General features: G+C 57.4%; 1 protein-coding gene across 3 annotated transcripts in view; it reads right to left on the minus strand.

Moving 5' to 3' along the window:
* Positions 1-27,825, minus strand: part of KDM4B (lysine demethylase 4B) — a 93,464-nt gene that overhangs the window by 54,575 nt on the left and 11,064 nt on the right. For all 3 annotated transcript variants that reach the window (XM_065875384.1, XM_065875385.1, XM_065875383.1), the window contains exons 4-5: positions 24,719-24,912; positions 2,588-2,637 (exon numbers count right to left, since the gene is read on the minus strand). In XM_065875384.1, the coding sequence (XP_065731456.1) occupies positions 2,588-2,637; positions 24,719-24,912 (244 nt within the window). The remainder of the gene's footprint in view (positions 1-2,587; positions 2,638-24,718; positions 24,913-27,825) is intronic.

Raw genomic sequence — 27,825 nt, forward strand, 5'->3', positions numbered from 1 at the left:
GGCTATTCATTTTCCATATTCATCGCAAGCCCATTCCACCCATCTCAGTAATGGAGCCCCTGACGCACACCCCCAAAAAGTCTGGAAGGGACGCCTAGGAGGGCAGTGAGTCACTTGCCCTGGAGCCTCCCCCATCCTTCCTCCGAGGAGGGGAGAGCAGTCCTGAGTGAGGGGCTGCAGAGGAAGCAGGAGGCTCCCGCCCCTCCTCCAGAACTGACAGCCCCTTTCCTGAATTCCAGGAGCCGTTTGACTTAATGAGTCTGGATTTTTCAAGAAGCAAGGACAGGGCGGCCTCCCTGCTAACCGACTCTTCCTCTCCCAGCCCCGGCCACTGAGCCTCCCTCAGATGCCCAGGAAGCGAGCCAGCATCCAGGTCGGGGCATCAGAAAGGACCCGGCAGCAGCTCCGGCCACGGGAACGGAGCACAGGGCGAGCTCCAGGGAGAGCGGCTGTGGCACTGTCTGGGGTTGGCGGGGGGGACCCAGAGGATCCTGCATCCGGCTTCTCTTGCTTCTCTAGTTGGCGCTCCGATCACCCAAAACTTTTCTAGTAGAAAAGGCATACTGAGGGAGAACAGCCGGGCATGGCTAAGTGCAACCCCCTCTGAACAGGAAGAACAGAGAAGCTGCAGGCAAGTCCCGGGGGTGTCACGGACGTGGTCCCCAGAGAGCGCCCGCACTGATCCCCGTGGCTCTCTGCAGGTATGGGGGGCTGAACAGTGGCCCCCAAGACGTCCATGTCCTGATCCCCGCAACCTGTGGAAGGTCCCCTCAGTGATAAGAGGAACTCTGCAGACGGGATAAAGTTCAGGCCCCTGAGATGGGGATGGGCCTGAACCACCCAGGGGGCCGGTGTCATCCGGAGGGTCCTTATAAGAGGGGGTCAGAGGGACACTCGACCACAGACCAGGGAGACAGAAATGAGAGTGACGCGGCCCCACGCCCAGGATGCAGCTCCTCCGAAAGCCATAGAAGCCAGGAATCGGGTTCTCCTCCGGGGCTTCCTGAAGGAGCCAGCCCTGCGGATGCCTTGATTTTTAGCCCCTAGAGGCTCACTGTGGACTTCTGACCTCCAGAAGTGTAAGAAAATAAATCTGTGGGGGTTTTTAATTAGGTTTTTTTGAGTAGTTTAAGGTTCACAGCAAAACTGAGGGGATGTGTGTTGTTTTAAGCCACTGAGTTTGTGGTAACTTGTTACATCAACAGGAAGCTAATACAATAGGAAAAGACATTTTAAATTTGCATTTTAAAAAACATAATGGGAACAAAATTAATTCGGTTTTATTTTCGAGCTCAGTAAGTAAGTTAAATCAGCCTTTGCCATGCCCGCCTGCACTGGAATTTCTCCCGGGAGAAGCATGTCCGTGAGAGCGGCTCCAGCCCTGTCCATGAGGTCAAGGTCCCAGTTTCCAACAGAAAAGGTGACATGACAATGGCCTCTGCAGAGGAACTGGGCCCGGGGGCACCTGCTCAACTCACCTGACGGCCTCCCTCCCACCCGGGACTCTGTCGACCCCGCCAACCCGCTGAGAGAATCTGTTGGGCAGAAAGATGGGCCGCTCCCACCCCCAAGTCAAGTGCAGGCAGGGAGGCGCCCACAGAGGCCAGCAGCCGGCTGGCAGGGAGCCTCACCAACACCAGGCCATGGCTTCGGACGGTTCTGTGGCCACCTGGGGGTGCCAGCTGCCTACTGCTGCCACGGGGGTCGCGGTGGCCTGAGGCCCCGTGCTATCTGCGCGGCAGACTCTCACCCTCACCCGGGTGCTGCCTGAGAGGGAGGGGCTGTTCTTGGCTGCAGAGCGAGGGCCCGCCCGCGGGGCCAGTGGGGTCTGTGAACGTCTGTCCAGGCACTGACAGCCGTCCGCCCTCAGGACACGGGTCTCCGTGGGGACAGGACAGGTGCGAGATGAGAGCGATGGGGGGCACAGCCCGGCCCCCCATCGGGGCACACAGAGGCCTCTGCGCCCCCTAGCCTGGGTGTCTGGCTTGTCTCTAAGGATCCCATGCCCTGAGGGCCGGCCTTTACCCGGGTGGTCAGAGCCCCAGACGCAGCCCGGGACCCTCTCCGACAAATCCTGTCAGCCCAAGAGGCCCTAGCGAGGGTCTCAATCCAGGTGGTGGCGGGAGCCTGGGTGACCCAACCCTGCACGGGATTAGCAGATGGCCCTGCAGTCCCCATGTGGCCACACGGAACAGGTGCGGACCTCCAAACTGGACTTCTCGTGTTCTAGACTGAGCAAAGAGTCCATAAAGACAGAAAAGGGTGGATGCAGCACCAGGTGCTGGGGGGCAAGGGGAGCACGGGCTGCCCCCAGCCGGCAAAGCCTGCGGTCCTGTCCCGAACTCTGGGCCAAGAGGCTAGAAAATAAGAGTGTTGAAGCGACGGCATCCATGTGGCTTTCGTGAAGTGACAGACCCACAGCGGGGGTCCACGACCTGACCGCCAGGGAAGGGAGTGGAACACAGCCAGGACACCTGGAGCATGTCACCCTCCGGGACACCAAGCCCCAGACAATAGCGTGAAGCCGGGGAGGGAGAGGCCGCCAGCCCACCGCCCACCCTGGCCCCAGTGGGCCCCAGGCACCTACCGATTGCCAGACGCTCCAGGCGCTTGCCATGCTCTGGGGGGATGGCATACCTACGAGAGAAGGGAGGCACGTCAGAGGGGAGAGCGTGTGGCCACTGCACAGCTGAGGGCCCCAGGAGACACGCGGGCCCGGCACAGGGCAGAGCCGGGCGGCTGCAGTCGGCGTAGGGGAGGGGCTGTCAGTGTCGGGGGATGCCACACAGATGGGAAGAGGGGTGAGGTGGAGGCCCAGGACCCAGGACTTGGGGGGCAGTGACACACCCTCAGAATGCCAGGAGTGGAGACATTCCCAGTTAGGCGGCTTAGAAAGCAAAGCATAAAGTAAAGAGCACTGGATTGGAACCAAGGAGGACGACGGAAGCATCCCGGGCTGTCCCCCCAGCCCCAGGAGCCGAGGGGAAAGAAGCTTCAAGAAGGAGCAAGACTTCACTCGTCACCCACTTTCATAAGCTGTATTTTCACACGTTCTTACATTTGAAAGATGACTGCGGCTCTGTCATAAATAAAAAAAGATGTAAGGTGAAAGTCTGCAAACAGATGAAGCGAGAGTGTCACCCGCTGATGCGAGCCAGCGTGTCGGGATACCAGAACGCTTTCCTGGCAGAGGGCTGTGCCAGGAGAGACAGCCAGGGGCCAAGGGTCCAGAAGCCCCAACCCAACCGACGTGCCACCCCCAGACCACCCGAGGGCACTTGGGCAAGATGGAAACCTCCAGCTTCTTTTTTTTTTTTTTTTTTTTGGCTGCACCACAAGGTATGCGGGGATCTTAGTTCCCCGAACAGGGATCGAACCCTCGCCCCCTGCAGTGGAAGCACAGAGTCTTAACCACTGGACTGCCAAGGAAGTCCAGGAAACCTCCATTTTCAAGCAAAGGCGGGGCATGGTAGGGCCACTGTCCAGAGGAGGAAGGAGGGTGGTAAAGTGTCCAACGGTAGAGCTACTAGAGCATCCGAGTCCCGTCCCATCTGGGAGAAACTCCAGGATCCGGCAATCCTGCCCCCTGGGAACACTGGGCCGCATCTGACACATTTCTAGTTGTCACGACTGGGGGAGTGGTCCTGGCATCGAGGGGGTGGGGGAGGGATGCTGCTCCACACCCCACAGCGCCCAGGATGCGCCCTAGTAGAGAATGACCCACCCGATGTCAGCAGTGCTGCAGGGGACGGGGACCGTGCTCCAGAATCACAATGGCAATCTCTGGAATTCTAGAACGAGTCCACTGGAGGATGTTCCCCACGGCTGCGCCCTCCCCCCCCACAGGGCAGGAAGCCAAATGGGGAGGGACACGGAACATGGAAGATCGCCCAGGCTCAGGAGCTGGCTGAGTCCACTCCAGCTGAAAGGTTTATCGTTACTTTTAATAAAATAAAAGGGGCAAGGGTAGGAGATAAGGTGAACATTGTGCTGTCTCTAATCGAACAGGATAAAAATAATTAATTTCTGGGCATGTTTCACGGCCCTGGAGGTGGCCGTGGCACCTTTAATTCTGCTGTCGTTAGAGAATTGCCCATTATCTGGACAAAGAGGAGGTGACTTCTTTTTAAATGGCCTTTTATCACTTACATAAAGATGATAAAAATTAATCCCAATCCAAAGCACCTCTGTGGGATTAAGGTCCCCCCACCAAACAGGGAAATGAAACATTCCGTCCCTTCTGGGAAGATGCCCGAGGACAGAAAGGAACTTATGGCTCCAAGGCTGTGATGATTAACGCAGTATCGCCAGTCTACAATGCTGCTTTCACTTAATTACAGCCTGTAATTGGGAGTTGTAAAGATAAGATTAATTGAATCTGGTGGATGTTAAAAGTTTAATACATTGGAACGTGGCTCCTCTGTTATCGGAAAGTACAAACTGCAGGACACTGGGCTGAGTGTTCAGAAGAGCAGCCCCTGGAGAGATCAGACAGGACTCGTGGACGGGAAGCCGGCAGCCATGGGGGACGTCTGGACTCCGACGGCCACGAGCACGCTGCGCCTCCCACGGCTTGGAACGACCCGGCGACAGCCTGGGAGATGCTGAGAGGCCCCTGTGCTCCCCCAGCCCACATCCAGGGACTCAGCAAGCTGAAAACCTTAGACTTCAGGGGGAGGCGGGCAGAACTGGGGTCCTGGCCCTTAACGAGACAAGCGCTGACCGTGGGCCGTCCATTCAAAGGAGGCAGGGAGGGCGGTAGAGGCTCCATCTGTGCAGTTGTAACGGCTCCCCGAGTTCCGCTGGCCTGCCAGCGATGCGGGCGGCAGGTGCCCACAGAGCCCCCTCTCTGCCATGGCCCTCCCCTCCGGGGCCCCAGGCAAGCCCAGAGCAATGGAGGCCCAGGTGAGCCGGCCTCCCAGCAGGGCCGACATTCACCACTGAAGGAGAAGTCCCCAGACAGAGGGGCCCCCGTGGCAGAGCCTGGCATAGTCTCCAGCCTGGGGCCAGGGCGCGCTAACCTTGTTACAGCCCCGCCTGGCGTCACACCACTGGGTCGGGGCATCCCTGACTCTCAGGCTTGGCTCTGGGAGGAAAAAAAAAGAAGGCAAAGCAGCTCTTTGGGTTGAGCAGGGCTGCTCGCTAACTCTCGAAGTAGGCAAGCATCTGTCTGGCCATTAGTGAGCAGGTTCTGGGGCCGTAAAACAGAGTCGGTTTTACTGGTCGTCAATATGGGGGCAGTTTGTCTTGCTCCCTGGGAACTCCGTCCCCATCACAAGGTCAAACCTCACGGCCAAAATCAATCTGCTTTGCCCGCCTGTGACCGCAGGCAGCTGCTCTCTGTACGTGGCAGCCCGGGTCGCCTGGGAGGCAAAGGGCGCTTGCACGTTTCCTTGGACAGACAGCCTGCCCGGATCCACGTCCACCTCACGACTGGGCCGGTGCGAGGTTTCCCAGCCGGCGGTCAGCCCTGCCCAAGCCGACACAGAGCCCCCGTGGCTCCCCCATCCCGCTCACTGCCAGCACGAGGCTGGTTTCCCACGTGTCCTGCTACACGGTGGCCATCTCCTTGGACCACCAGCCCCCGCCTCCTCCTGGGCTGACCACATCCCACCCCCAGATGGCCCCCGTCACCATGCTCCTCCCCAGGGACTGGGCTGCAGCTGGGTGCCTCCTGGTGGTCAACTCACTCCAGGCCAGCACAGAAGTCATGGCAGAAGAATCTGGACGTGTCGGATACAGGAAAGGGCAGAGCCACTCCCAGAATCCAGGGAGGGATGGGAGGGACAACAGACCAGGGGCTTCAGAGGGCTGAGTCAGAAATGGGGGAAACCCCTTGGGGGAGTCTGCAGAGGGTCGGGCTGCCCACACGGGGTCACGCAGGTCCCTCCGGCCACAGCACACGAGCCCCGGTCCTGAGACCGGCCAGGCAGGCCCCTCTGGACCTTCTCCGCGTATTTTACCAGCCCATCATATGCGCCCCTCCCTCTGCCCTTTCTCTCCTCTGGTCACCGTTTTACACAAAGCACTTCTGGATGACACTCAACCAGAAAGTCGTGGAAAACTCGGCGCTGTCAGCTCGGTGTCCCTGGCAACCGCTCCAGGTGACCCCACAGAGGCTGCAGCAGGACTGGACAGGCTCCATAACTCCGGGTTTAATGTTGTGGAATCGCCAAGGAGGCCGAGAGAGACGAATTCAGGCATCGTTTGCCAGACGCCTTTTTCAGAAAGGCAGTCGTCTGCAAATACCAGGGATTTCGGCGAGAAAATAAAGCAATTTTAGATCCTCTATACAGCCCAGGAGGTAACGGCAGAGGACACGAGACGCATGCAAAGCCACACAATGGTAAAGAGACCATCCCAGTCCAGCAGTTTCACTGTTCAAACGACTGGCTGACGGGAAGGCTTCCCGAGGTGACCAGAGTCCAGAGGCCACGTTCCAGAAGGAAGTGACCCCCTGGTCTGGGGAGAGATGGGAGGGCTGGCCCTGCCAGGTGGGCATCCCCCGGCCTCTCCTTTCCAGGTTTCTTCTTTCACACTTGACGTCTGGAGTAGTGGATGCACCCCCTCCAATCACAGCCGCCCTCAAAAAGGCAACGTGGAAACCCACACACCTGGCATAGGCCAAGAGGGAGGCCTGGGGCCAGAGCGGCCAGCGATCGCGTCCAAGACCTGCGTCCTGACACGTGTGCAGGGGTCGGACGTGCTTACAGGGGGCCAGGGACGGACTGAGGCTGGACGCTGGAGGGGTGCAACCCTGGCCAGAGGTGGGCATCCTGCGGGCCCTGCTGAGGCCAGGCCGGAGTCCAGTCAAGAAGCTCTGGAAGCCAGGGGGCCGTGGGTGTTGTTTGGGCAGAGGCCTCAGTCCAGCAGGAGGGAGGCTCTTGGGCCCAGAAGCAGAGGTAGTTGAAAGGAAACACGTCTTCTGCGGGCAGGCTCTCGCCTTGGGCAGGGGACAGGCTGCGTCCATCCTCCCAAGACGCTGCCCTGGGAAAGGCTTCCTGTCTGCAGTGGAGGATGCTATTAATGGTGTCATTTTCTTGGTGTTTTGTTTATTCCCCTGGAATGGCTTGATGGATGTGAATAACTATCGGACTATAAAAGCCAGCAAATGTGCTATTTTCTATTGCTCTAAATCATCAAACAAATAAAGTGTGAAACAGCATTTCTGAATATAATTTTCCCCTCTAATGGCTTAGAATTATTATCAAGAACAATGAAAATAAATAAGTAAACGTCTTGTGAGTTAAAAATTAAATGAGTGTGTCAGGAAGAGGAACATGGGCCATCGTGGAGAGCAGGGACCTGCTCGGGGCCATCGGTTCTGCAGAAGAAGCAAGGGGCTTCAGGCCATGCAGGAGCCCGGGCCTCTGGGTGTGGACTCCCACCGCCCAGTGCCCTCTGGCCCAGGGAGTGGGTGTCCGGGACCACCTCCCAGCGGGGAGGGCTGTGCTGAGTGAGGAGTGGGCACCACGGTACCTTGTGCCCAGCTGACCCCTGGGAGGTCCAGGGAGCCCGTGTACCGTTGCCCTGGAATGGCCACATGAGACCTCGGGAGGCAAGGTGGGTGGGGCTGGCCGCTGCCCTTCCTCTCCCGGGCCAGGGACAGACAATGCCAGATGGGCCGCTGCCTCTCAGGCCAGCAAGAAAACCTGTGGTCCCAGGGCAAGTTGTCAAGACGAGGAACGGGACACTCCAGTGAAAGGCATCGCACCCCCGACAGGGCCCGGTTGCTCGGCTGGCCGGCCACCCTGGGCTACACGACCCGTCAGAGTGGACGGAGTTCCCTGTGAGGAGGGCGTGTTGCCACGGTAACGAGGTAATTCCCACACGCTCCCGCCAGCTGCAAGGGTAATGAGAGTTGATGGGGTCCTGACTCTCAAACCCTGCTGCCCACCCCCGAGAGGCCCCCTTGGCCTCTGCCAGGGCCCTGCAGAACCGTTTTGCCTGGAGCCAGGTATGAAGCGCTATAATACGGACTGTATCTGCTCCCCAAGATGCGTGCGACTCTCCTCCGGGTGACAAGAGCACTCAGGACTTCTTCCACTGCCCAGCCTGACAGCTTCCACTGGCACGAGGCTCGGCTCCCCGCCCTTCCTCTCTGCTGAGGAGAGCGTGCCGAGAGCAGGGGTCCAGCCAGGAGCCCTTTGGAAATGTCAGTTCAGCCCGACGCGAGTTGGAGGGTGAGGAAGTTAATTTCACAGTGTCTGCACAAGGCCGGGGCAGACAGGCCCCTTGCCGTTTAACATGCTATAACGACAGCGACGGAAACAAGAAGGCAGAGTCCACGGGAAGTGCCGAGACCACATGTCACGTTGGAGGCCACCTGGCACGAGTGAGCCGCCGGCACGGGCCCAGGAGGCCATGGCAGCTCCGAATGCCAGCGGCCCCCAGCACCCCGTGTGCTGGGCAGAGGGAAAAACCGTTTTTACTGCAATCCTCAAACACATGCCCTCTCTAGCCACGCGTCAGTGGGACAGTCCTGGCGCGCTGCCCCATGGTCTGGGCAGCCAAGCAGAACGAGCTGGTCACAGAGCAGGCTTTCCCTCGCCCCCGAGTTGCCCAGGTGCCATCTCTGTGCTGGTTAGAGATGAGCTGGGCCAGAGCAGCCTCTCGCTCTGCTCCTCCGCAGGGAGGAGTGAAAGGGCCCAGAGAAGCACAGTCACAGGCGGTCTCCCCTAATGTGATCACCACGGAGACGAGCCACGACACGTCCAGGCACTGCAGGTGCAGCATTTACATTAAATTCCAAACCATTCTGTATAAAAAATTCTTAGGACTGCCTGGTGGCGTGGTGGTTGGGAGTCCAGCTGCCAATGCAAGGGACACGGGTTCGAGCCCTGGTCCAGGAAGATCCTACATGCTACGGAGCAACTAAGCCTGTGTGCCACAGCTACTGAGCCTGCGAGCCACAACTACTGAGCCCACGTGCCGCAACTACTGAAGCCTGTGCACCTAGAGCCCATGCTCCACAAGAGAAACCACCACAGTGAGAAGCCCACGCACCACAATGAAGAGTAGCCCCTGCTCGCCACGACTAGAGACAGCCCGCGCACAGCAACGAAGACCCAAAGCAGCCAAAGATAATAAATTTTTTAAAAAAATTTTTTTTTTTTAGAAGAAATACATTAAAAAAAAAAAAATTCTTAGCCATCCAGGACTAGGAGGGACCTTCCCACCGTCACAGTTCAGAGTGAGGCAGGAGAGGTACTCTGGAAAGTTGGGGGCAAGGCAATCCACAGCACGGTGCTGAAGACACTAGCCAGTGTAATAAGTCAAGAAAAAGATATAAGGGGACTAACAATCAAAAGGGAGGAGACAAACTTTTTCATGTCAAGTAGTATAACCTTCTACCAGGGAAAACTAAAAGAATGAGCTGGTGAATTAAGAACTAAAGAGTCCAGCAAGGATGCAGAATAAAAAAATAAATAAAAATCAACAGACAGCCAGGCTTCCTCTGCACCAGAAAGACATTCACAGAAGACTATAAAACCCACTAAGGTGAACCTATCCCTTGTCTAGCGGTCCAGAGGCAGGAATTCCTCACCACAAACAAAGGCAAACATAAACCTGGGCGTGTGCTGGCCACTGACAGAATCGCAGAGTCTGGTCCAGGAGACGGAAGTGCTCTCTGGGAGGCTGACACTGCCGGGAGATGCAGCCCCTCGGTGTCTCTGTCTGGAGTAGGACAGGGCAACAAACACTCAGGCAGGCCTCAGAGTCGCGGCGGGCTCAGTTCCAGACCACCGCAATAAAGCAAATGCTACAATAAAGCGAGTCACACGAAGTTTTTGGTTTCCCGGTGCATAAAAAAAGTTACGTTCACAGTACTGTACCATACCATAGTCTAACAGTGTGCAGTAACAGCATTATGTCTAAAAAAATAGTGCATATACCTTAATTTTAAAATGCTTTACTGCTGTAAAGTGCTAACCATCATCTGACAATGAAGGGTTGCCACAAACCTTCCATTTGTAAAAAATGAAGCATCTAAAGAAGCGCAATAAAACAAGGCATGCCTGTACAGCAAAAAAAACCCTTGCCCCTGCCCACATCTTTCAGTAAAGGAGGTAACAGGTGTGACTGTGACATCGCCAGGTGACTCCAGGTACACACGTGGCAGGACTAGTTTGTCAGATACGAGCAGGCCTCATCATGACAGTTCAAACGTGAAAGACGGACAACTAACAGTCACGCTGATGGCAGGGTTAAAGGGGCACAAATGGTCACCCGGTACCAGGCTGGAGAAATAAAAGATGTTAGAAAAAGCAGACAGGCTCGTTCTTGAAACACGAGGGAGCAGGTCCGAAGGCCGAGTAGGACAGCCCTGGGACCACCAAGATACCCCACAGTCCACTGCCCCACTGGGAGGGGAGGAAGAAGAGCTGTCACCTGCCCAGTCTGCCCGGGAGGGGAGGTTGCAGGGCACCTGGCCCAGGGGAAGAAGGGGAGACTGAGCCCTTTCCTAAATACTCAGGAGAGCAATCCAGCCTGGTGGGGTGGGTCCCCTCTGCGTCCCCCCCATCCCGTGCACCCCAATCTGGCCACCACTGCACAAAGGAGCTCGACCTGGGTGGCATGGCTCCCTCCCTGAGAGTGACTGAAACTGCCTGACAGCAAAAGGATGCCTGCCCTGTTTCTACCAGGAAATCCCATCTCACCCTCCGAGGAGGCTGTTCTGCGGGGGGCCGCCCCCCTCATTTGTCCAAGTGCCGGGGCCCTTTATGTGACAGATACGAACACTTGCTGGGGAGATAGGATCAGCCCAGGACCAGGGTGGCTTGTCTCCAGGATAGAACCTTATTGAGCTGTGGTGGTTTTATCTTTAATGGATGGTTTTACGGGACAATAGGTGATGGAATTTGGTATCTCACACCAGCAGTGTCAATGATTTCAAGTAATGACATTTTTATTGAAACGTGCAAGAGATAAACAGAGTCCAGGGAGCATCCACTCAGAGAAAATGGGGCGTCTCAGATGGGGATGCCAGCTGACGGGGATGCCAAAGGACCAGCCTGCTGGCAGGACTAGGTGCTCTGCAGCCAGAGGGGCCGCCCAGGCTTCTCAGGGGGCTGGGGAAGGGGGGACGGGCCCTGGGCTCCACGCTCGCTCGCTCACAGGCTGCCCCCACCTCCCCGAGGTTCCCAGGGAAACGGAGTGGGTGAGCATCCTGAAGGCCCCCCAGCTCTAGGGCCCGGTTCACGGGAGCCCATAAGCCCACTTTAATTAAGGAACAGACTTTACAAGGTGAGCAGTGTTGAGCTGCAATGAAATGCTGAAGTGGAGGTACCTGATCCCTGGCCCGGGGTTTATTTCAGGCCCGTGAATTCTTTTTGTTATAGACAGGACCGAAAATGCCAAGTCACGTGTGGTCTGGGTTTTGACGTTGCTTTTGAAGCTGTGGGGGGCGCTTCTCAGGTGAGGTTTTAAAAGGCAGGCGGGGGCTTCCCTGGTGGCGCAGAGGTTGGGAACCCGCCTGCCAATGCGGGGGACACGGGTTCGAGCCCTGGTCCAGGAAGTTCCCACATGCCGCGGAGCAACTAAGCCCGCGAGCCACAACTACTGAGCCTGCGCTCTAGAGCCCATGAGCCACAACTACTGAGCCTGCGCTCTAGAGCCCGCGAGCCACAACTACTGAAGCCCGCGTGCCTAGAGCCCGTGCTCCGCAACAGGACAAGCCACCGCACAACGAAGAGTAGCCCCAACCCTCCACAACTAGAGAAAGCCCGCGCACAACAACGAGGACCCAATGCAGCCAAAAATAAATAAATAAATAAATGAATTTTTTTTTTTAAAAAAGGCAGGCACCCATCAACACAATCAACGCAGCCTCTAGTGGGAGCTGAGGAAGGGCCTTGTGCTGCCAGCGGCGGGGGGGGGGGGGGGGCGCGTGCAGGGGGTCCATTTCTGGGGATGCAGTGCCGGTGAGCGCCCAGTGCTGCCGGTAAAGCCACCGCTTCCTCCCCCTCGTCGAACTGGCCTCAATTTCCACCTGTAACCTGACGGGCAGGCAGCTCCCATTTCGCCCAGGGCCCACGGCCTGCTTATGCTCCCCCGCCCCAGATTTATTTCTGCTGAAACACACAGGAGGGCGGGAACAGGAAAGAACAGAGGGTGGTCCGCTGAGAGTGCACGAGCAGGACTTAAAGAGCACGGGCCACGCCGGGACATGGGGGCTAGCTGCGGGGAGCTGGGGAGGGTGGCTGGGAGTCCAGGTCTGCCCTCGGGCTGAGAGAGCCAGGGCAGCTTCAATGCGGGGAGGCGCCAGGCCTATTAAATCACTTCCCGTGTCCTTGACGCTTTTGTGCTCATCAGCACGCACACCCACAGATGCATGAGGCCGCTGAACCTCGTGTGGACACACACTGACAGTGGAGGCCCCCGGCGATTAGGAGGACAGGCCTGGAACTCTCCCTGCCCCACCAGAGGGGGCCCTGGGTGACCGTGACTTGCCCCTTAGCTACGGGACTGGCTCTGGAGAGCATTCAGGTGACGGTATCTTTACAAGCAGTTCCAGTCTCCACGTGTAAGACTATCAGGGTCTCAGCTGACTGCCAAGAAGGTGAAGGGCACAGGGCCCTCGGGGTCACTCTCGGGGTGGCTCTGGGCCCTGGTGCTTTGAGGAGGGTTACGCTCACAGCCGCGTTAAGCAAGGAAGAGCAAACAGACCAAGCCGGAGGGGAGCTGCTGAAAGCGGGCCTTCAGCACGTCTCATCCTGGTGATGAGCCTGCTGGTCCCCACTCCCCAGCTCCCGCTGCTGCGCCCACGTGAGGGGAAAACACACCCGTAGCCAGATTTTGAAGCAAAGCTAACAAAGACTCCCTCAACTCACAGATTTGCAGGAATCTCCCTTCTGGGGAGCTGAAATCGGCCGACAGCAACCTCTCCAACACGGGAGAGATCTGCCATGGAAACCAGACCCTGCGCACAGAGCAGGAATCTACAGAATGGATGGGGAGGGAGGGTGAGTGACTCCAGGCCAGGACCGCATCGGCCACAGACCCCCGACACTTCAAGCAACCCCTCATCCAAACACAGCCAGTGGGAGGATCTCAAGATGGGAACAATGCCTGGCGAAGCCACTTCTCTCAGAAGAACTGACGGTTTCTTAGAGTGGTGGGATGGAGAAGGATTCTGGCGAATGGCCTGGTGCTCCAGACTGGAGCCAGGAACGCCGGGTGGGCTGGTTTGGCTCCTGCTGCCCTAAAGCAAAAGTCCTGCAGTCTCACAAGCGGCCTGAGCCAGCAGAGTGCTATATCGTTCCAACCCCAAAGCGCCCACTTTGAACAGAAGACTCCAAAATGAAGGGCCATCTGCTCCTGCCAGACCAAGCCAGCAGGCTATGTGACAGGCCAGCCACGCCTGCGGCCACGAGTAACACACACACAGGAGATGACTGCGCCCACAGAGGCAGGCCGGCCTGCCCAGGCAGCGAGGGCTACCCCGACCTGCCTGCCCAGGGCTCCCACATCCATGCCCTGGACCTTCCCTCCCGCAGCTAACATTCCCCTGGAACGATAGAGTAACATGCGTCTCCCTGCTCCTGGCCTGGCCACCTGCGCTCCAGCGGAGCCCCTCCACGGGCTGCCCTGCTGCCTCTCCTCCCACAGGTCTCAGCCCAGCGCCTTCCCTGCCTCCATCTCGGGGGTCCCGCTGCCGCGTGCCACCCACCTGGCCCTCCATGCCCACTCGGGGTGGGGTGGGGGGGCACACCATAAGCTCCTGCCCTGACACACGGTGTCTGCCCTGGAGTGGGTCACGCTGGGTCCAGAGCGGGCACTTGGCCAGGGTTTGAGCTGACCCATCTCCTTCTACAACCTTGAAGCCACCTTCGTCCAGCACAACCACGGTAGCAAAGCTACGGCTCACCTGCCCCCTTCCAGCCCCCTACCCCCGTACACGCAGTCAGACTACGTTTCCCAGGCTCCCGTGCTGGAAGGTGTGGCCACGTGACCTGGCGCTGGCCAATGAGATGTGGGCAGAAGCCACGGGCCTGCCTCCCTGGCCCGCCCATCAAAGTTTCAGGAACTCGGCCTCCCCCTGCCCCAACTAGACGCCTACGCCCACGGTGACCTCGGAAGCCGTGCACTGAAGGTGGCAGAGCCTCTGGTGGCCTGGGTCCCTGGGTTTCTGCAGCATCTCCTCCATCTCCCACAAGAACCTGCCGTCTTTGATTTCAGCTCGGCAGCGCTTCGTTCAATGATGTTTTGGGGACTCTAAGAAAAGGGTCCACCCTCTCCTACACCTGCAAGCTCAGGCCACCTTTGCCAACTGGGACGCCCCCTGTCCCCACGGGGGAGCGCCTGCCCAGGCACGCACTCCCAGAACCCGCCGCCCCTTTTGATTTGCAGGAGGACACTCCGAGGGGCAGGGCGAAGCAGTGGTCAGGAATGCGGGCTCGCACCCGTAGCCTGGGCCCAGCCCTACCACTCCCCAGCTCTGTGGTCTCAAACCACGGTCTCGCCAGTCTGGTCCCACGTGTGAAGGAGGACGGCGTGGGGCAGTGGGCGAGACCAGGAGTCACTCCAAGCATAGCCTGGCACACAAGCAGCATCGGAACGTGGCCACTGCTACCACCATGTCTTCTCACACTGTCACACTGTCACAGACAGTGACAGATTCTTACACGAGCAGCAGGTAAAAGATGACACGACGTTTGCCCCAAAGTGGAAACGGCCCAAATGTCCACCAGCAGTGGAACACATAAACAGGTGGAGGCGTGGTCACACAGCAGAAAACACTGCAGCGTGAAAACGGATAAACTATCACCACGCACGGCAGGGACGAATCCTCCTCGCAGACAGAGCAGAAACGCAAGAGACAAACCAGTCAGTGTGCGTGGGGTTCAAACCCAGCCAGCACTCAGCCATGTCTCCCAGGGACACAGACACACAAAGACAACGGCCCAGAGAAGCAGTGACACGCGGGCCATCAGAAGCAGCTCTGTGGGGTGGGGGGAATGGGGCCGCAAAGGAAGGGGGGCCAGGACAGAGAACGAGGGGGTTCATTTCCCAGCAGCGTTGACTGGGGAGTCATTCGATAAACTGTATGTATGTATCCATCTTTCAGCCAAGTACAATATTTCACGTATTTTTCTGTACCACGTAACGTCTTAGGATAAAAACATTTACCGAAAAGGGAACACACCATGACAGACATAGTCCTCAGGTGCCCCTGAGGCTCACATCCCTGCTCTCAGTCATTCCAACATCCCTCTCGGTGCTGCTGGGAAGGGATCTGGCTGTTATAATTGAGGCCCCAAATCAGCAGATCCTATAACTGGGAGGTTACTCTGGGTGGGCCTGACCTAATCTGGTGAGCCCTGGAAAGGCATCGGTCCCTAAGTCAAAGGGGCCCAGTGTGAGGGGACCCTCGGTACCAAATGGACCTTCCCCAGAGCTCCGAGTACGGGTCCGGCCCGCCGACACTCGACTCTGCCTCTGAGGCCCTAAACCGAGGCCCCGGCAGGCCCATGCCTGGGCGCTGAGAGCCGGTCACCTCAAGCCGTCTATCTATGGGATCAGCTATGCAGCAGCAGAGAACTAAGACTGCCCAGCTGGAGGGAGGAGCAAAGAGATCAAAACTATCTGACAGGAGGACGCCAGATCGTCCACATCTGCCCAATTTGGGTACTGGGCACTGTTCTGTTAATTATTCTCTTCCCTTTTCCGAAATTTGAAGTATTAAAAAAAAGAAAGAAAGAAAGAGTACACTCCAAAGAGGACAGTGCAGAAAGGGGGGAGGTGTGTGTGACTTTCCAGTAGAGACACCTGAGCAGCACGACCTCAGCCAGGGGACCGAGGTCGACACCAGCAGTGATGAGTCATGTTGACGGCAGGCACCCCGAGACAATGGACGAGATGGCCCCTCATGCGTGGTCCTCCTCCCAGCACCCAGAGCCCCAGCGGTGGGAGAAAAACACCAGACAAGTTCCCACTGAGGAAGATTCTACAAAATCTCTGACCACAGTCCTCCTCAAACCCATCAAGGGCATCGAGAACAAGGAAAGTCTGGGAACCCTCCTACACAGCTGGTGGGAATGTAAACTGGTGTAGTCACTATGGAAAACAGTATGGAGGTTCCTCAAAAAACTAAAAGTAGAGCTACCATATGATCCTGCAATCCCACTCCTGGGCGTATATCCAGAGAAAACTCTAATTCAAAAAGATACATGCACCCCTATGTTCATAACAGCACTATTCACAATAGCCAGGACATGGAAACAATCTGAATACCCATCAACAGATGAGTGGATAAAGAAGATGTGGTACATATACACATTGGAATATTACTCAGCCATGCAAAAGAATGAAATAATGTCATTTTCAGCAACATAGACGCAACTAGACATTATCATACCAAGTTAAGTAAGTCAGAAAGAGAAAGACATACCATACGCTATCACTTGTATGTGGAATCTAAAATACGACACAAATGAACTTATCTGTGAAACAAAAACAGACTCACAGACATAGAGAACAGACTGGTGGCTGCCGGGGGTGGGGGGGGGGGCGGGGAGGGAAAGATTGGGAGTTTGGGGTTAGCAGATGCAAACTATTACATATAGAATGGATAAACAACAAGGTCTTACTGTATAGCACAGGGAACTATATTCAATACCCTGTGATACACCATAATGGAAAAGAATATGAAAAAGAAAATATATATGTATAACCGAATCACTTTGCTGTACAGCAGAAATTAACACAACATTGTAAATCAACCATACTTCAATAAAATAAATTTTAAAAAATTAGAAAGAACAAGGAAAGTCTGAGGAACCATCACAGCCCAGAGGAGCCTGAGGAGATGGGATACCTGAATGTCACAGGGAACCTGGATGGGGTCCTGGGACAGAAGGCGACACCAGGGACAAACAAGGCAAACTGAACGAAGCAGGACCCTAGTCAACAAGAATGTACCCATAAGGTTCATTAACTGCAACAAATGTCCCAGCCTCATGTAAACTAGTAAGGAGGCTGGGTGTGGGGTGCATGGGAACTCTCTGTACTGTCTTCTCAGTTTTGCTGTAAAATCTAAAACAGTTCTGAAAAATAAACTCTTTCAAAAGGAGGGAGAGGGAGTACACCACCAAAACAGTGGATAAACAGACCAGCCTGTGACAAACACAGAAGGAACAAGGAAACAGTGGACCGTTCGCACCGGGCACCCTCCGTCATGAACCCTCCCACCCCTGCTCACCAAGAAGCCAATTTCCAAATCCATCCGCCGCACCGCTGCCCGGCTGCCCAGGCTCACGGCAAGGCGTCAGAGCATGGGGAATATCAGCAGAGCCCCCCACTCAGCCTCATCGGCTCTGGAGGAGAGCATATGGTGAGATTTTCCGTCGCAGAAGGCTGACCTTCCTCTGCCGAGCGGGATGTTAAAATCACTTTGCGTTCCCTGAACAAACACCAACTGTGCCTGTCCCCACCAGCACTGCGAGATTCAAGGAGGCAGCCTGCGGGAACGGACCCTGCTGCCTGGTGAGTGGAGCCCCTGGGGGAGCACCGGGACTTGCTGCCTGGTGAGTGGAGCCCCTGGGGGAGCACCGGGACTCCCAGGTCCACGATCTGCCCCGAGCTGCACGCAGCACAGGTTGTCACCTGACGCAACGGTCTGGCTTTGCTGGGGCAGCACCAGGCTACTGAGTTTAGTGTGGGCGAGGCTGGCAAGAAGCAGTCAGATGTTTGGGCTGATCTGTGATTCAATCCATGCTGTGTCACGCTGCACAAAAATCCTCTGAAGTTGCCTGTTGTCGCACCTGCCAGGTTAATTAATGATGCAATCCTATCCTCATAGCCTGATGACACAATGCCCCAATTTGAGACTCCAGCATCAGGAGTTAATTTTCAAATGCCACAGCCAGCTTCCAGTTTCAGATTTCCGGCACAATCCTGACAAGCAGAAAGGCTGGGCTGTGGGCATCGGGGACGACAGTGTGGTCCCGACAAGGGCGGACCAAGGGCTCTATGAGGAGGGCGGGGAGGGGTCCCGGGGTGGGGGGGTAGTAACACGGCTGTGCTTCCCATAAGCCCCCGGGTGCTCAGGCCCTCCTGGGCACGTGCTAAACCACCTCTCCCAACGCTGCGCCAGCGTCCCCGTGCTGCTGAGCTCCAGGGTGTGTGCGCGGCTGCAAAGCCCAGCTGGAAGTGACAGCTCCCAGCAGGGGCTCTCGGTCACCTCGCAGAACGCCAGGTCTCCAGTCTTCAGGGCATGGTCCCCGGGGGTGGCGGACGGGACCCTGGAGGCCAGACTCACGAACTGCCTGAGTGAGGAGACACACTGTCCTTTCCTGACTAGATGCATGCATGTGTGCTGCCACACACACACGTGCACACTCCAGGGTGACCAAGCACCGAGGGCCCCCCGGGTCTGAGAGGGTTTCCAGGATGCGAGACTTCCAGCTCTGAAGCTAGGAAAGTTGCGCTGGTCACCCTAACGCCAAGGTCACCGCGCACCCTGGAAGGAGGCGGTGGGCACACGGGTCAGGCACACAGGGAATAAACGACAAGCAGGCCTGCTGCTGTGGCCAGAGCCACCGTCAAAAGAGGTGACGGAGAAGGTGCCCCTTGCTGCCCACAGCCCTTTGCATCCAACAGTGAGTGCACAGCAAGCTCGGACCAAGGCCCCATGAGCCGGGAAGACGGGCCGCAGCTGGTCGCGCTGTTTAGGACAACAGCCATCTTCTCTCAGAAGGAGGATCCTTCTGCAGAGACGCGACCACCCCCATCATAAAACCTCCGACGAGCAGCTTCAGGCAAGGCTGCGTGGACTGAGGACAGACTCCGCCAGGGATGCTGGGTCTGGTGTCTCCGCCAACAGATTCAAGAAAGCTCGGGGCCTTCGACAGCACGACCCTGCCACCTTATCTGTTGACTTTTAATAAACAGGGGTCCTAACACCTCTCTACTCTCTGGCAGTCTTGCTCTCAGGAAGAGCTCTCTGCCCAGAAACATTCTTTTTGATGCTGGATTTCTGGTCACCATGGCCCAGGAGGCAGGGCAGAGGAAGGAGGAGTCTGCTGGTTTCCCCCGTGTGTTCACGAGGTACACACCGAGCCTCCCTGCGTCATCCCGACGGGTCTCTTCCCCCGGCCCCCCAGGTGCTGCGGCCAAGTGGAGCTGCTGAGCGAAGCCGCTTGGCTGAGCTGCGGCGCCTCTCTCCCCAGACCGAGGAGGAAAGGAGGCAGCGCCTCTATCTCACGCTGGCATCCTGTATGGGGACGGGGCGCAGTGCTGGGAAGCTAAGTTACCAAAGCCAATCTGTGCAGCCATCACACTCCTACCAATCTCCACTCCAGACGGTGCCCAGCCAGCCCTCCCGCCGCCGTGGAGCAAGGCGGGGCCGTGCCTGAGTCAGGGAATGGCCCCTGCTCCCCGCTGTGCCAGGCTCTCAGAAGCCACGAGGTCACCCAGGGACCTCCTCTGGGAGTCACCAGCACTCTCCACCACGGGCCTTCGGAGCTGCTGCCTGCGGTCGCTTTGCTCCGCTCCATCAGTCACCAGAATTCCCAATTCTGCCACCGGGGACAAAGCAGAGGCCCTGGTGGCCGCCCGGCATTGTGGTCCAGCAGTGCCACCTGTAGCCAGAGCCAGGGAGTCTACGGCCGGGAGGAGGGCGGGAGGCGCCTGTCCCCTGGGGCTCACTGGGATGATTAATCAACGCCCGCAGGGAGCACGTCTGGGCAGTGGGCTGAAGCCGCCCGGGGTGGGCCTGCAGGGAGGTCCCGAGGGGCCGGGAGGGCACCCATCAGGGGGAAGGGAGCAGCCCAGCAGGCCCACCCCGCCCCCAAAGGAGCAACAGACCCCTGAATCCTGAGCCCAGCACACCCAGCCTCTCTCCCAAGCTGCAGCAGAGGCTGCAGGGGCTGCACCACATCTGCACAACAGCTCACGCCCCTCCTGTGCCCCACGGCAGGGAGCACATGCCCTCAAACGTGCACGTGTGCACACACACACACACCCACGCCCACGCACGCACACACACGCGCAGGCACACCTCCGGAGTACCAAGTGCAGGCTGAGATGACTGCCTGCTGGGTGTCAAGTTTCCCGGCAGCAAAAGAAAGGCTGCCCGTTCCCTCTCCTGTGAAAACCCCTGAGTGAAAATGCCGAAGAAAAACCGTAGGTGCAATGGAATCAAAAGGAGAAATTCTCAACGCACCCTGGTGCAGCACTCAGGCTTCTTAAAGGTCAGGGAGGGAGTGAAGCTCTGGGAAAGGCTCCCCGGCCCCCTCACCAGCAGCCCTTCCACCGACTGCCCTCAGGGATCCGCCCATCACACCCTAGGACCATCCACGAGCCGGGGGGGCTCCGTGCCCTTTGTGGGAGCACAATCCGAGAGACCCTCTCCCCTGCCCCCGCCTCGGAGCACCTGACACCCAGGCCAACAGAAGCCAGAGGGCGGGAGGGGCTGGGGAAGCAGAGAGAAAACTAACTGCGGGACCTGCCTGACGGCCATGCGGGGAACACTGTCTGTCCTGTCCTGGGGCCCTCTGGTGGCACGTCCTCCACCCACCCGCATGTGGGCACACGGCAGCTGCTGCGTGTGGATACGGAGCCCTGCATCTGGGCAACAGCGTGAAACGACCCCAGGTGGGTGTGTCACGCGCTCATCTATGGATACAGTTCCTGGTGACATGCTACCCACAGGGACCCGAAAGGGCCATACCAGGGGTGGGTATCGAGGGAGGCCCGGCAGACGGAGCAGCCCCGGGACAGCTGACCCAGCGCCACCCACGGGCTCCAGGGGGTCCTCGGCCCTGCGGGAGGAGGCACTCTGAACCAGGCGGAGCTGCTCTGCCTGCCTCCCCAGGCCCACGACCTCCTGGCCCCGATGACCAACCGTCCGGGCCGCTGCAAGGCTGGGTCTATCTTAAATCCCCGTCTCCAAAGCGATCTGAAGCTCCCACGTGCTGCGGGTATTCTTAGCCTGGTTGCCAGAGAGCGCCGCACAATGCCGGCCTTTCGGAGCAAATGCCATGCTGTTATCGACACCGGGCTGTGCACGTCATTCTGACACACAAATCACACCACCAAACTAGCAACAGACCCAGAAAGGCTCCAGAAGACGCCGTAAACCTGAGTAAGTCGACACTTTCAAAAAAAAAAAGTGCTACTGAAATACTCCGAAACGGTTGCGATCAAGCTACTGCGGACGCAAGAGCACGGTGTGATTCGGGAGGCAGACGTGGGAACGGATCTGCCGGAGAACCCCGCCCCACAGGGTCCAGGGGAAGGCAGGGAGCAGGGGCACCACCTTCCCGGGCATCCTGAGTGGCTCCCTGCACCCCCAGCCCAGGGACAGAGGACACCTCACCAGCCCCCGCACCCCACGCCTGCAGAGGTCCACGTTGACCCAAGAGGGAGTGCGGCCTCCACACGACATAAACCTCTGTGCACGGGGACTCCCAGGGGCTACGGGGTCGCTGTGCTCCCAGAACCCTGGTCTCCTGACAGCAGGGGCCACCTGAGCAAACCAGGGATGCAGCTCAGGGGGCAGGGGTGCTGCGGGCTGTCCTAGGGGACAGGCAAGCAAGGGGAGCAAGGCACCGGCCCTGTCACCCAGGGGCCGCTGGCCCTCATGTTCCCAGCACCCTCTCTCTGGGGGACATTCCTCAAACCCAGTCCCACTGTCTTCCATCCGCCCTCGATCCCAGCCGCTCACTCCTCCCTGCCCCCCCAGACCACATGTCCCCAGAGAACACACTAGGGCCCCAGTCTCCTGAGACCTCCCCATCCCCAGGCAGGCCTGCATCTGAAAGCTCAACCTTCCTTGCCCAGCAAGTGCGGGGACCCAGCAGTGGCTGCTTCCTTACTTTTTCTTTCTTCTTTCTTTTTTTTTAAGGAAAAGGTGGGTTTTCTCCCCTTTGGACCCGTCTGGCTGGGAGGCCCTGACCAAACCCAGGGCTAAGAGCTCCCACCGCCCAAGGGCAGCGGCTCCGTCTCCCCCTGCTGCTGCTTCCAGGGGGCCTTCAGAATATCACTGCCACTGCCGCTCAGAGGAGTCTACGAAAGGATGAAAGAATCTGGGAAATTTCCAGCAGCGCACAGAGCCAAGCCAGAGGGAAGGGCGGGAGCGCCATCTAGCGGCCCTCTGGGGAGTCGCGCTGGGGCATGACTGGGACAAGGCCACTCAGAGACCCGGGCAGACGTCCCTCCCGCCACCACCCCACCCCATGAGACACGGCCCAGGCCAGCGAGCTGGGCCCAGCAGTGCGCGCGCGTGCGCACGCGCGCGCGCGCGCACACACACACACACGTACCTGACAAATACACACACACACAGATATCTGACACTCGTCGCACATTGGTACCTGATCCACACATATACACAGACTTATATACACAATACAGACATATAGATACCTGACAAACACACACAGATACATCACACACACAACACACAAACAGATACATCACACACACAACACACACAGATACCTAACAAACACACTCACATACACACCCATAGGTACCTGAGATACATATACACACACTTATACAACACACACATACATACACTCATATGCATAATCAGACACACACACCCATTTATATACACACACACTCATACACACTGACACACTCATTTTTATACATACATACACTCACAAACACAAATACACACACAAACACACGCACATACATATACGCAGAAACATACACTCACATACCCCCTCAGACACTCTCACACACACACACCCTCACATGCATGCATGCAGCCCCAGCCTGTGGATCTATCTGCATGGGGAGCCCGAAGGCCACTCACCTGCACTCAGCCCGCCAGGCCCACGGGGAGGACGCTGCTGTGCGAAGCGGTGGGCAGAGCCCCCAGGGAAGCACCCCACAGGTGTGGGCCTGGCGCAGAGCCAGGGCCCCTCCCGCCAGGCCTGGACTGGGGCCTCCATGCAGTCCCGGCCTAGCCTTGCCGTGGGAAGTCGGGGGGGACGGGGCGGCCACGCAGTCACTGGGGCCTCCTGGGCGGCTCGGGGACGGCACCTTGACCAGGAAACCCCTCCACTCGTGCGCAGGACCACACTGCAGGCGTGAGGCTCAGGCCTTTGTTCAACCACCATCACCAAATATACCAATCTCTCTCCAAATCTTTCCCCAAAGGCAAATACTTCCCCACCCAGAGGTTCCAATGATCAAGGGCTCACGTAAAGCCACAGAAGGCCACAAAAGGGGAGGAGTGGATTGAAAACAGGAAGCCCGTGGAATTGTAACAGGATCCCAGCAAACACACAAAGTAGCACCACGCGAAGGCCAGGGGGCCTGTGGCCAGCAGAATAACGGCCCCAAAGATGGCCATGGCCTAATCCCGAGACCTGTGGACATATCACCTCACGTGGCAAAGGGGACTTTGCAGGAGAGATTAAGTTAAGGTCCCTGAGACAGGGATGACCCTGGATTCCCCGGGGAGCCCGGTGTCATCACAGGGTCCCTCATAAGAGGAGGCGGGAGGGTCAGAGGCAGAGAGAGACGGGAGATGCTGCGCTGCTGGCCGTGAGGATGCAGGAGGGGCCGCGAGCCAGGGAGGCGGCGCCTCTAGAAGCTGGAACCGATGCTGCCCTTGAGCCTCCGGAAGGACCAGCCCTGCCCACGCCCGGATTTAGCCCCGTGAGGCAGTCAGCCTCCTGGCTCCAGGACTGTCAGAGAACCAATGTGAGCTGAGTTAAAGCCGCCAGACCTGCAGTCCTTTGTTACAGCAGCCCGGGGAAACTCACACGTGTCCCCAGCCTTCCCTGCCCATCTGAGTGGGAACCGCTGCCAGACAGCGGGGCAGGGGCTTCACTCGGTCCATGGCAGAGGCGAGGAGAGGGTGGTCACACAGCCGACGGCCGACAGGGAGACCTGGCTTCCCACCCGGGTCCGCTGCTCAGAGGGCCTGCTCCCGCCCCTCAGCAAAGGGCCCCAGAATGTCCCTGTTGACTTAAGGGGGTAGGGGGCCCTCCCCAGGGCCAGCAGGCACAGGCTCAGCCATGTGGGGCTCAGCTCTCTGTTGGGACAAGGCAGGGGCGCCTTGGCCAGGGTCCGCCTGGGTCCCTGCTGGGTGGGCCCCCAATACAAAGGTGAGGGTTCACTGGCTGAGCTCCTGAGCACCTCTCTGCTCCCCTGAGCCGCGATGATTATTGTGACAACAGAACCTTCTAACAGCTGGGGAGAGGCAGGGCGATGCGAAGCCCCCAGCTCAGAAGTCTCTTCTAGAAACACAGCGAACAAAGACGGCCTCCTGCCGGCCCCCTGGCAGAAGCTGCGTGTCAGGGGAGTGCTCAGCTGGGAGATTCCAGAACACGACCGTCTTGGCAATCTGCCCCAGCCTGGGGGGCCCGTTGCTCACAGAGTGCCCTGCAGGGCCCAGCATGCCCGCCCACACCCTGCAAACGGCTAACACCACCCCCCAATCTGGAGGCCAAGAGGGAGGCGAGGGGAGGCTGAGAGGCGTTACCGGAAGCCTGGCAGCAGCCATGTTCAGTGTAAGGTGCTCTGAGCGCAAACCACAGGCTCCGGGGATCTGTAAGCGCGTTTCTGGGGGGCGTGCGTGCCCTCATCTAGCGGGGGCTGGGCCGGCGGAGCCCCCAACCCCGACCTCTGCCTGCCCTGCCCGACAGTCCCAGGTGCAGCCCCAGGAGCCACGACAGCCCCCACCCTCGCCCACTGGGCAGCCCCGCCTCCCTCAGCAGCGGCCGGCGGGGCTGCGGCCGCCCCTCACCAGGACTTGGGCTCCCCGAAGTGCAGGTAGTTGATGCTGTACAGGTCCATGTCCTCCGTGTGCCAGGCGAAGGTGGTCTTCCACATGCCGAAGTACAGGTAGGGGGTGTTGACGCCCTCGATGATGGTGCCGCACTCACGCTCCACCATGTCCAGGATGGTCCGCAGGTTCCCGATGTTCCACTGGGCCACGTCCTGCATGGCGGCGAGCACACGGTCAGCCTGCCGGCCACCCTGGCCCCCAGCCTCCCCCACCGTCACTCGCCCCCAGACGCCGGCAGTGAGACACCTGCGTCATTCCCTCGGAGCCCGGGCCGCGGTGTGACCCCCTGCCCAGGGCCCAAACAGCATTCTGCCCCACACCTGCCTGCTTCCGAGCCTCGCCCACCCCAGGGGTCCAAAACCCACCCTGGGCTGCGCACACCCCACAGGCACAGGCCCCCTGCCCCGGGCCAGGCGGCCAGGCAACGCTTCCCCTGGATCCCATGTTGAGCTGTGTGTGAATCATGGGCGGGGAAGGCCTCGCTGCGGCCACGGTTGGTGGTGAATAATTCACGTGCCTTGAAATCAGTGACACAGAGGAGGAAGAACATGCCGAGCGGGGCTCCCAGCAACGTGCCAGACAGGCCTTCCCGCACCTTCCCACAGCGGAGACAGGGGCGGCACTCAGAGCCAAGCAAACGAGCGAGGGATCCCCACTCACCAGGCTCATCTATTCCTAACGCCACGAGCTAACAAACCCCGTCTTGTCCTAAGAGCTCGTAAAACATGCTTTCATTGACTTCCAGTCCCCGGGGAAGCCTCGGGGCTGCTGAGATGCTGAGTGCACGGCAGCGTTCCTTCACGCCCCAGATCCACCCAGTGCCACCCACCGCGTCCACGTTTTAGGCCCGACGTGGCAGGTCGGTCTTTGCAAGGTGAGCTGTGGCCAGAGCCCAGGACACGGAGGAGGGCCACGATCAGACCCCCACCGCGAGCATGAGAAGCCCAGGGTCGCCTCAAGTGGAAGATGCCCAGGACTGGGGGCACCAGCAACCAGTCGCCTCCCCAAAGCCCTGTCCATTGGCCACCCGTCCCCATCCAGACAGGGGACCCGGGGTCTAGACTAAGCTGGGCGATAATTCATCATGGGCCAAGTCACTCTCTGCTCTGGGCCTCAGTTTCCCCTCAGTACAAGGAGACTGTTGTACTAGGTCAGGCACGGCAAACACATGGCGCCAAAGCCCCAAATCCTCTTCCAGAACCCAGGGCAGGCTCACTCACTGAGCTTTGCCTCGGCCCCGCTGAGCCTGCACTGGGCCTCGGAGCCCTTCGCGGGGCCGTGACTACAACCATCGGCAGCACGTGAGAGCAAACCCAGAGGTTCTCAAGGGACAAGCCTCCAATTTTTGAATTTTTATTTAAAAACAAAATTTGGGGTCCTCAAGAGAATGAGAATATAAGCCACAGACTTGGAGAAAATCTTTGTAAAACATAAACAACTGTTGTCCAAAATATACAAAGAACTCTTAAAACTCAACAATGAGAAAGCAAACAACCCACATAAACACTGGGCCAAAGACCTGAACAGACACTTCACCCAAGAAGATACACTGATGGCAAATCAGCACATGAAAAGATGTTCCACATCATCAGGGAAATGCACATCGAAACCACAGTGAGGTACCACCACACGCAGATAAGAATGGCCAAAATCCAGAACACTGACGACACCAAATGCTGGCGAGGATGTGGAGCAACAGGTGCCCTCATTCACTGCTGGTGGGAATGCAAAATGCTCCAGCCACTCCGGAAGGCAGGTTACAAAACTAAACATACTCTTACCACACGCTGCAGCAATTACGCTCCTTGGTATTCACCCAAAGGAGTCGAACGAAAACTCATGTCCACACAAAAATCTGCAACGGCTGTTTACAGCAGCCTTATTTGTAATTGCCCAATCTTGGAAGCAACCAAGATGTCCTTCAGTAGGTGAATAAACCACGATATATCCAGACAATGGAATGTTATTCAGATCTAAAAAGACATGAGCTGTCAAGCCATGACAAGACACGGAGGACCCGTAAATATTGGGTTGGCCAAAAAGTTCGTTCGGGTTTTTCCATAAGATGTTACATATGACTAAGCGGAAAAAGCCAATCTGAAAAGATTATATACTGCATGATTCCAATTATAAGACATTCTGGAAAAAGGCAAAACTATGGAGACAGTAAAAAGATCAGTGGCTGCCAGCGCCTGGGGGAAGTGGAGTGATGAACAGCTGGAGCACAGAGGCTTTTTAGGGCAGTGACACTATTCTGTATGACACCATAATGGCGGATACTTGCCATTATACACTTGTCCAAAGCCATAGAAGGTATGACACCAAGAGTGAACCTGAATGTCAACTACGGACCCTGGGATCAGAGTCCCAGACAAGGGACTCAATGTAACAAACGCACGGACAAGGCATCAACGTAGCAAACGCACAGCTCTGGTGGGGACGCTGACAGAGAGCGAGGCTGAGGGCGTAGGGGAGCAAAGCACGTATGGGGACTCTCTGTACCCTCCTCTCGATTGCGCCGTGAATCTGAAACTGCCCTAAAAAAGATACCTATTTAAAACTAACAACAATTATTATTATTACTATTATTATTCAGGATCCCACCTAGCACCAAGACTACACAGTGGGGGAAAGAATAGTCTTTTCAATAAATAGTGTTGGAACGACTGGTTGTCCACATGAAAAAGAATGAATTTGGACTCCCTCTTCATACCATATAAAAAAACTAACTCAAAATGGATCATAGACCTAAATGTAAGAGCCAAAATTATAAAATTCTTCGAAGAAAACATAGGGGCAAATCTTCACGACCTTGGAATTGGCAAAGGATTCTTAAATAAGACACCCAAAGCACAAGAAATAAAAGAAAAAATAACAGAAAAATTGGACTTTACTAAAATAAAAACTGCCGCACTTCAAAGAACACAACCAAGAAGGTAAAACGACAACCCACAGAACGGGAGAAAATACTCACTAATCATTTATCGAGTGAGGGACTTGTATCCTGAATGCATGAAGAATTCTTACAACTCGGTAATGAGAAGACAAATAACCCAATTAAATGT

Source organism: Phocoena phocoena, chromosome 3 (assembly GCF_963924675.1).
Source record: "Phocoena phocoena chromosome 3, mPhoPho1.1, whole genome shotgun sequence".
NCBI classification, from domain to species: Eukaryota; Metazoa; Chordata; class Mammalia; order Artiodactyla; family Phocoenidae; genus Phocoena; species Phocoena phocoena.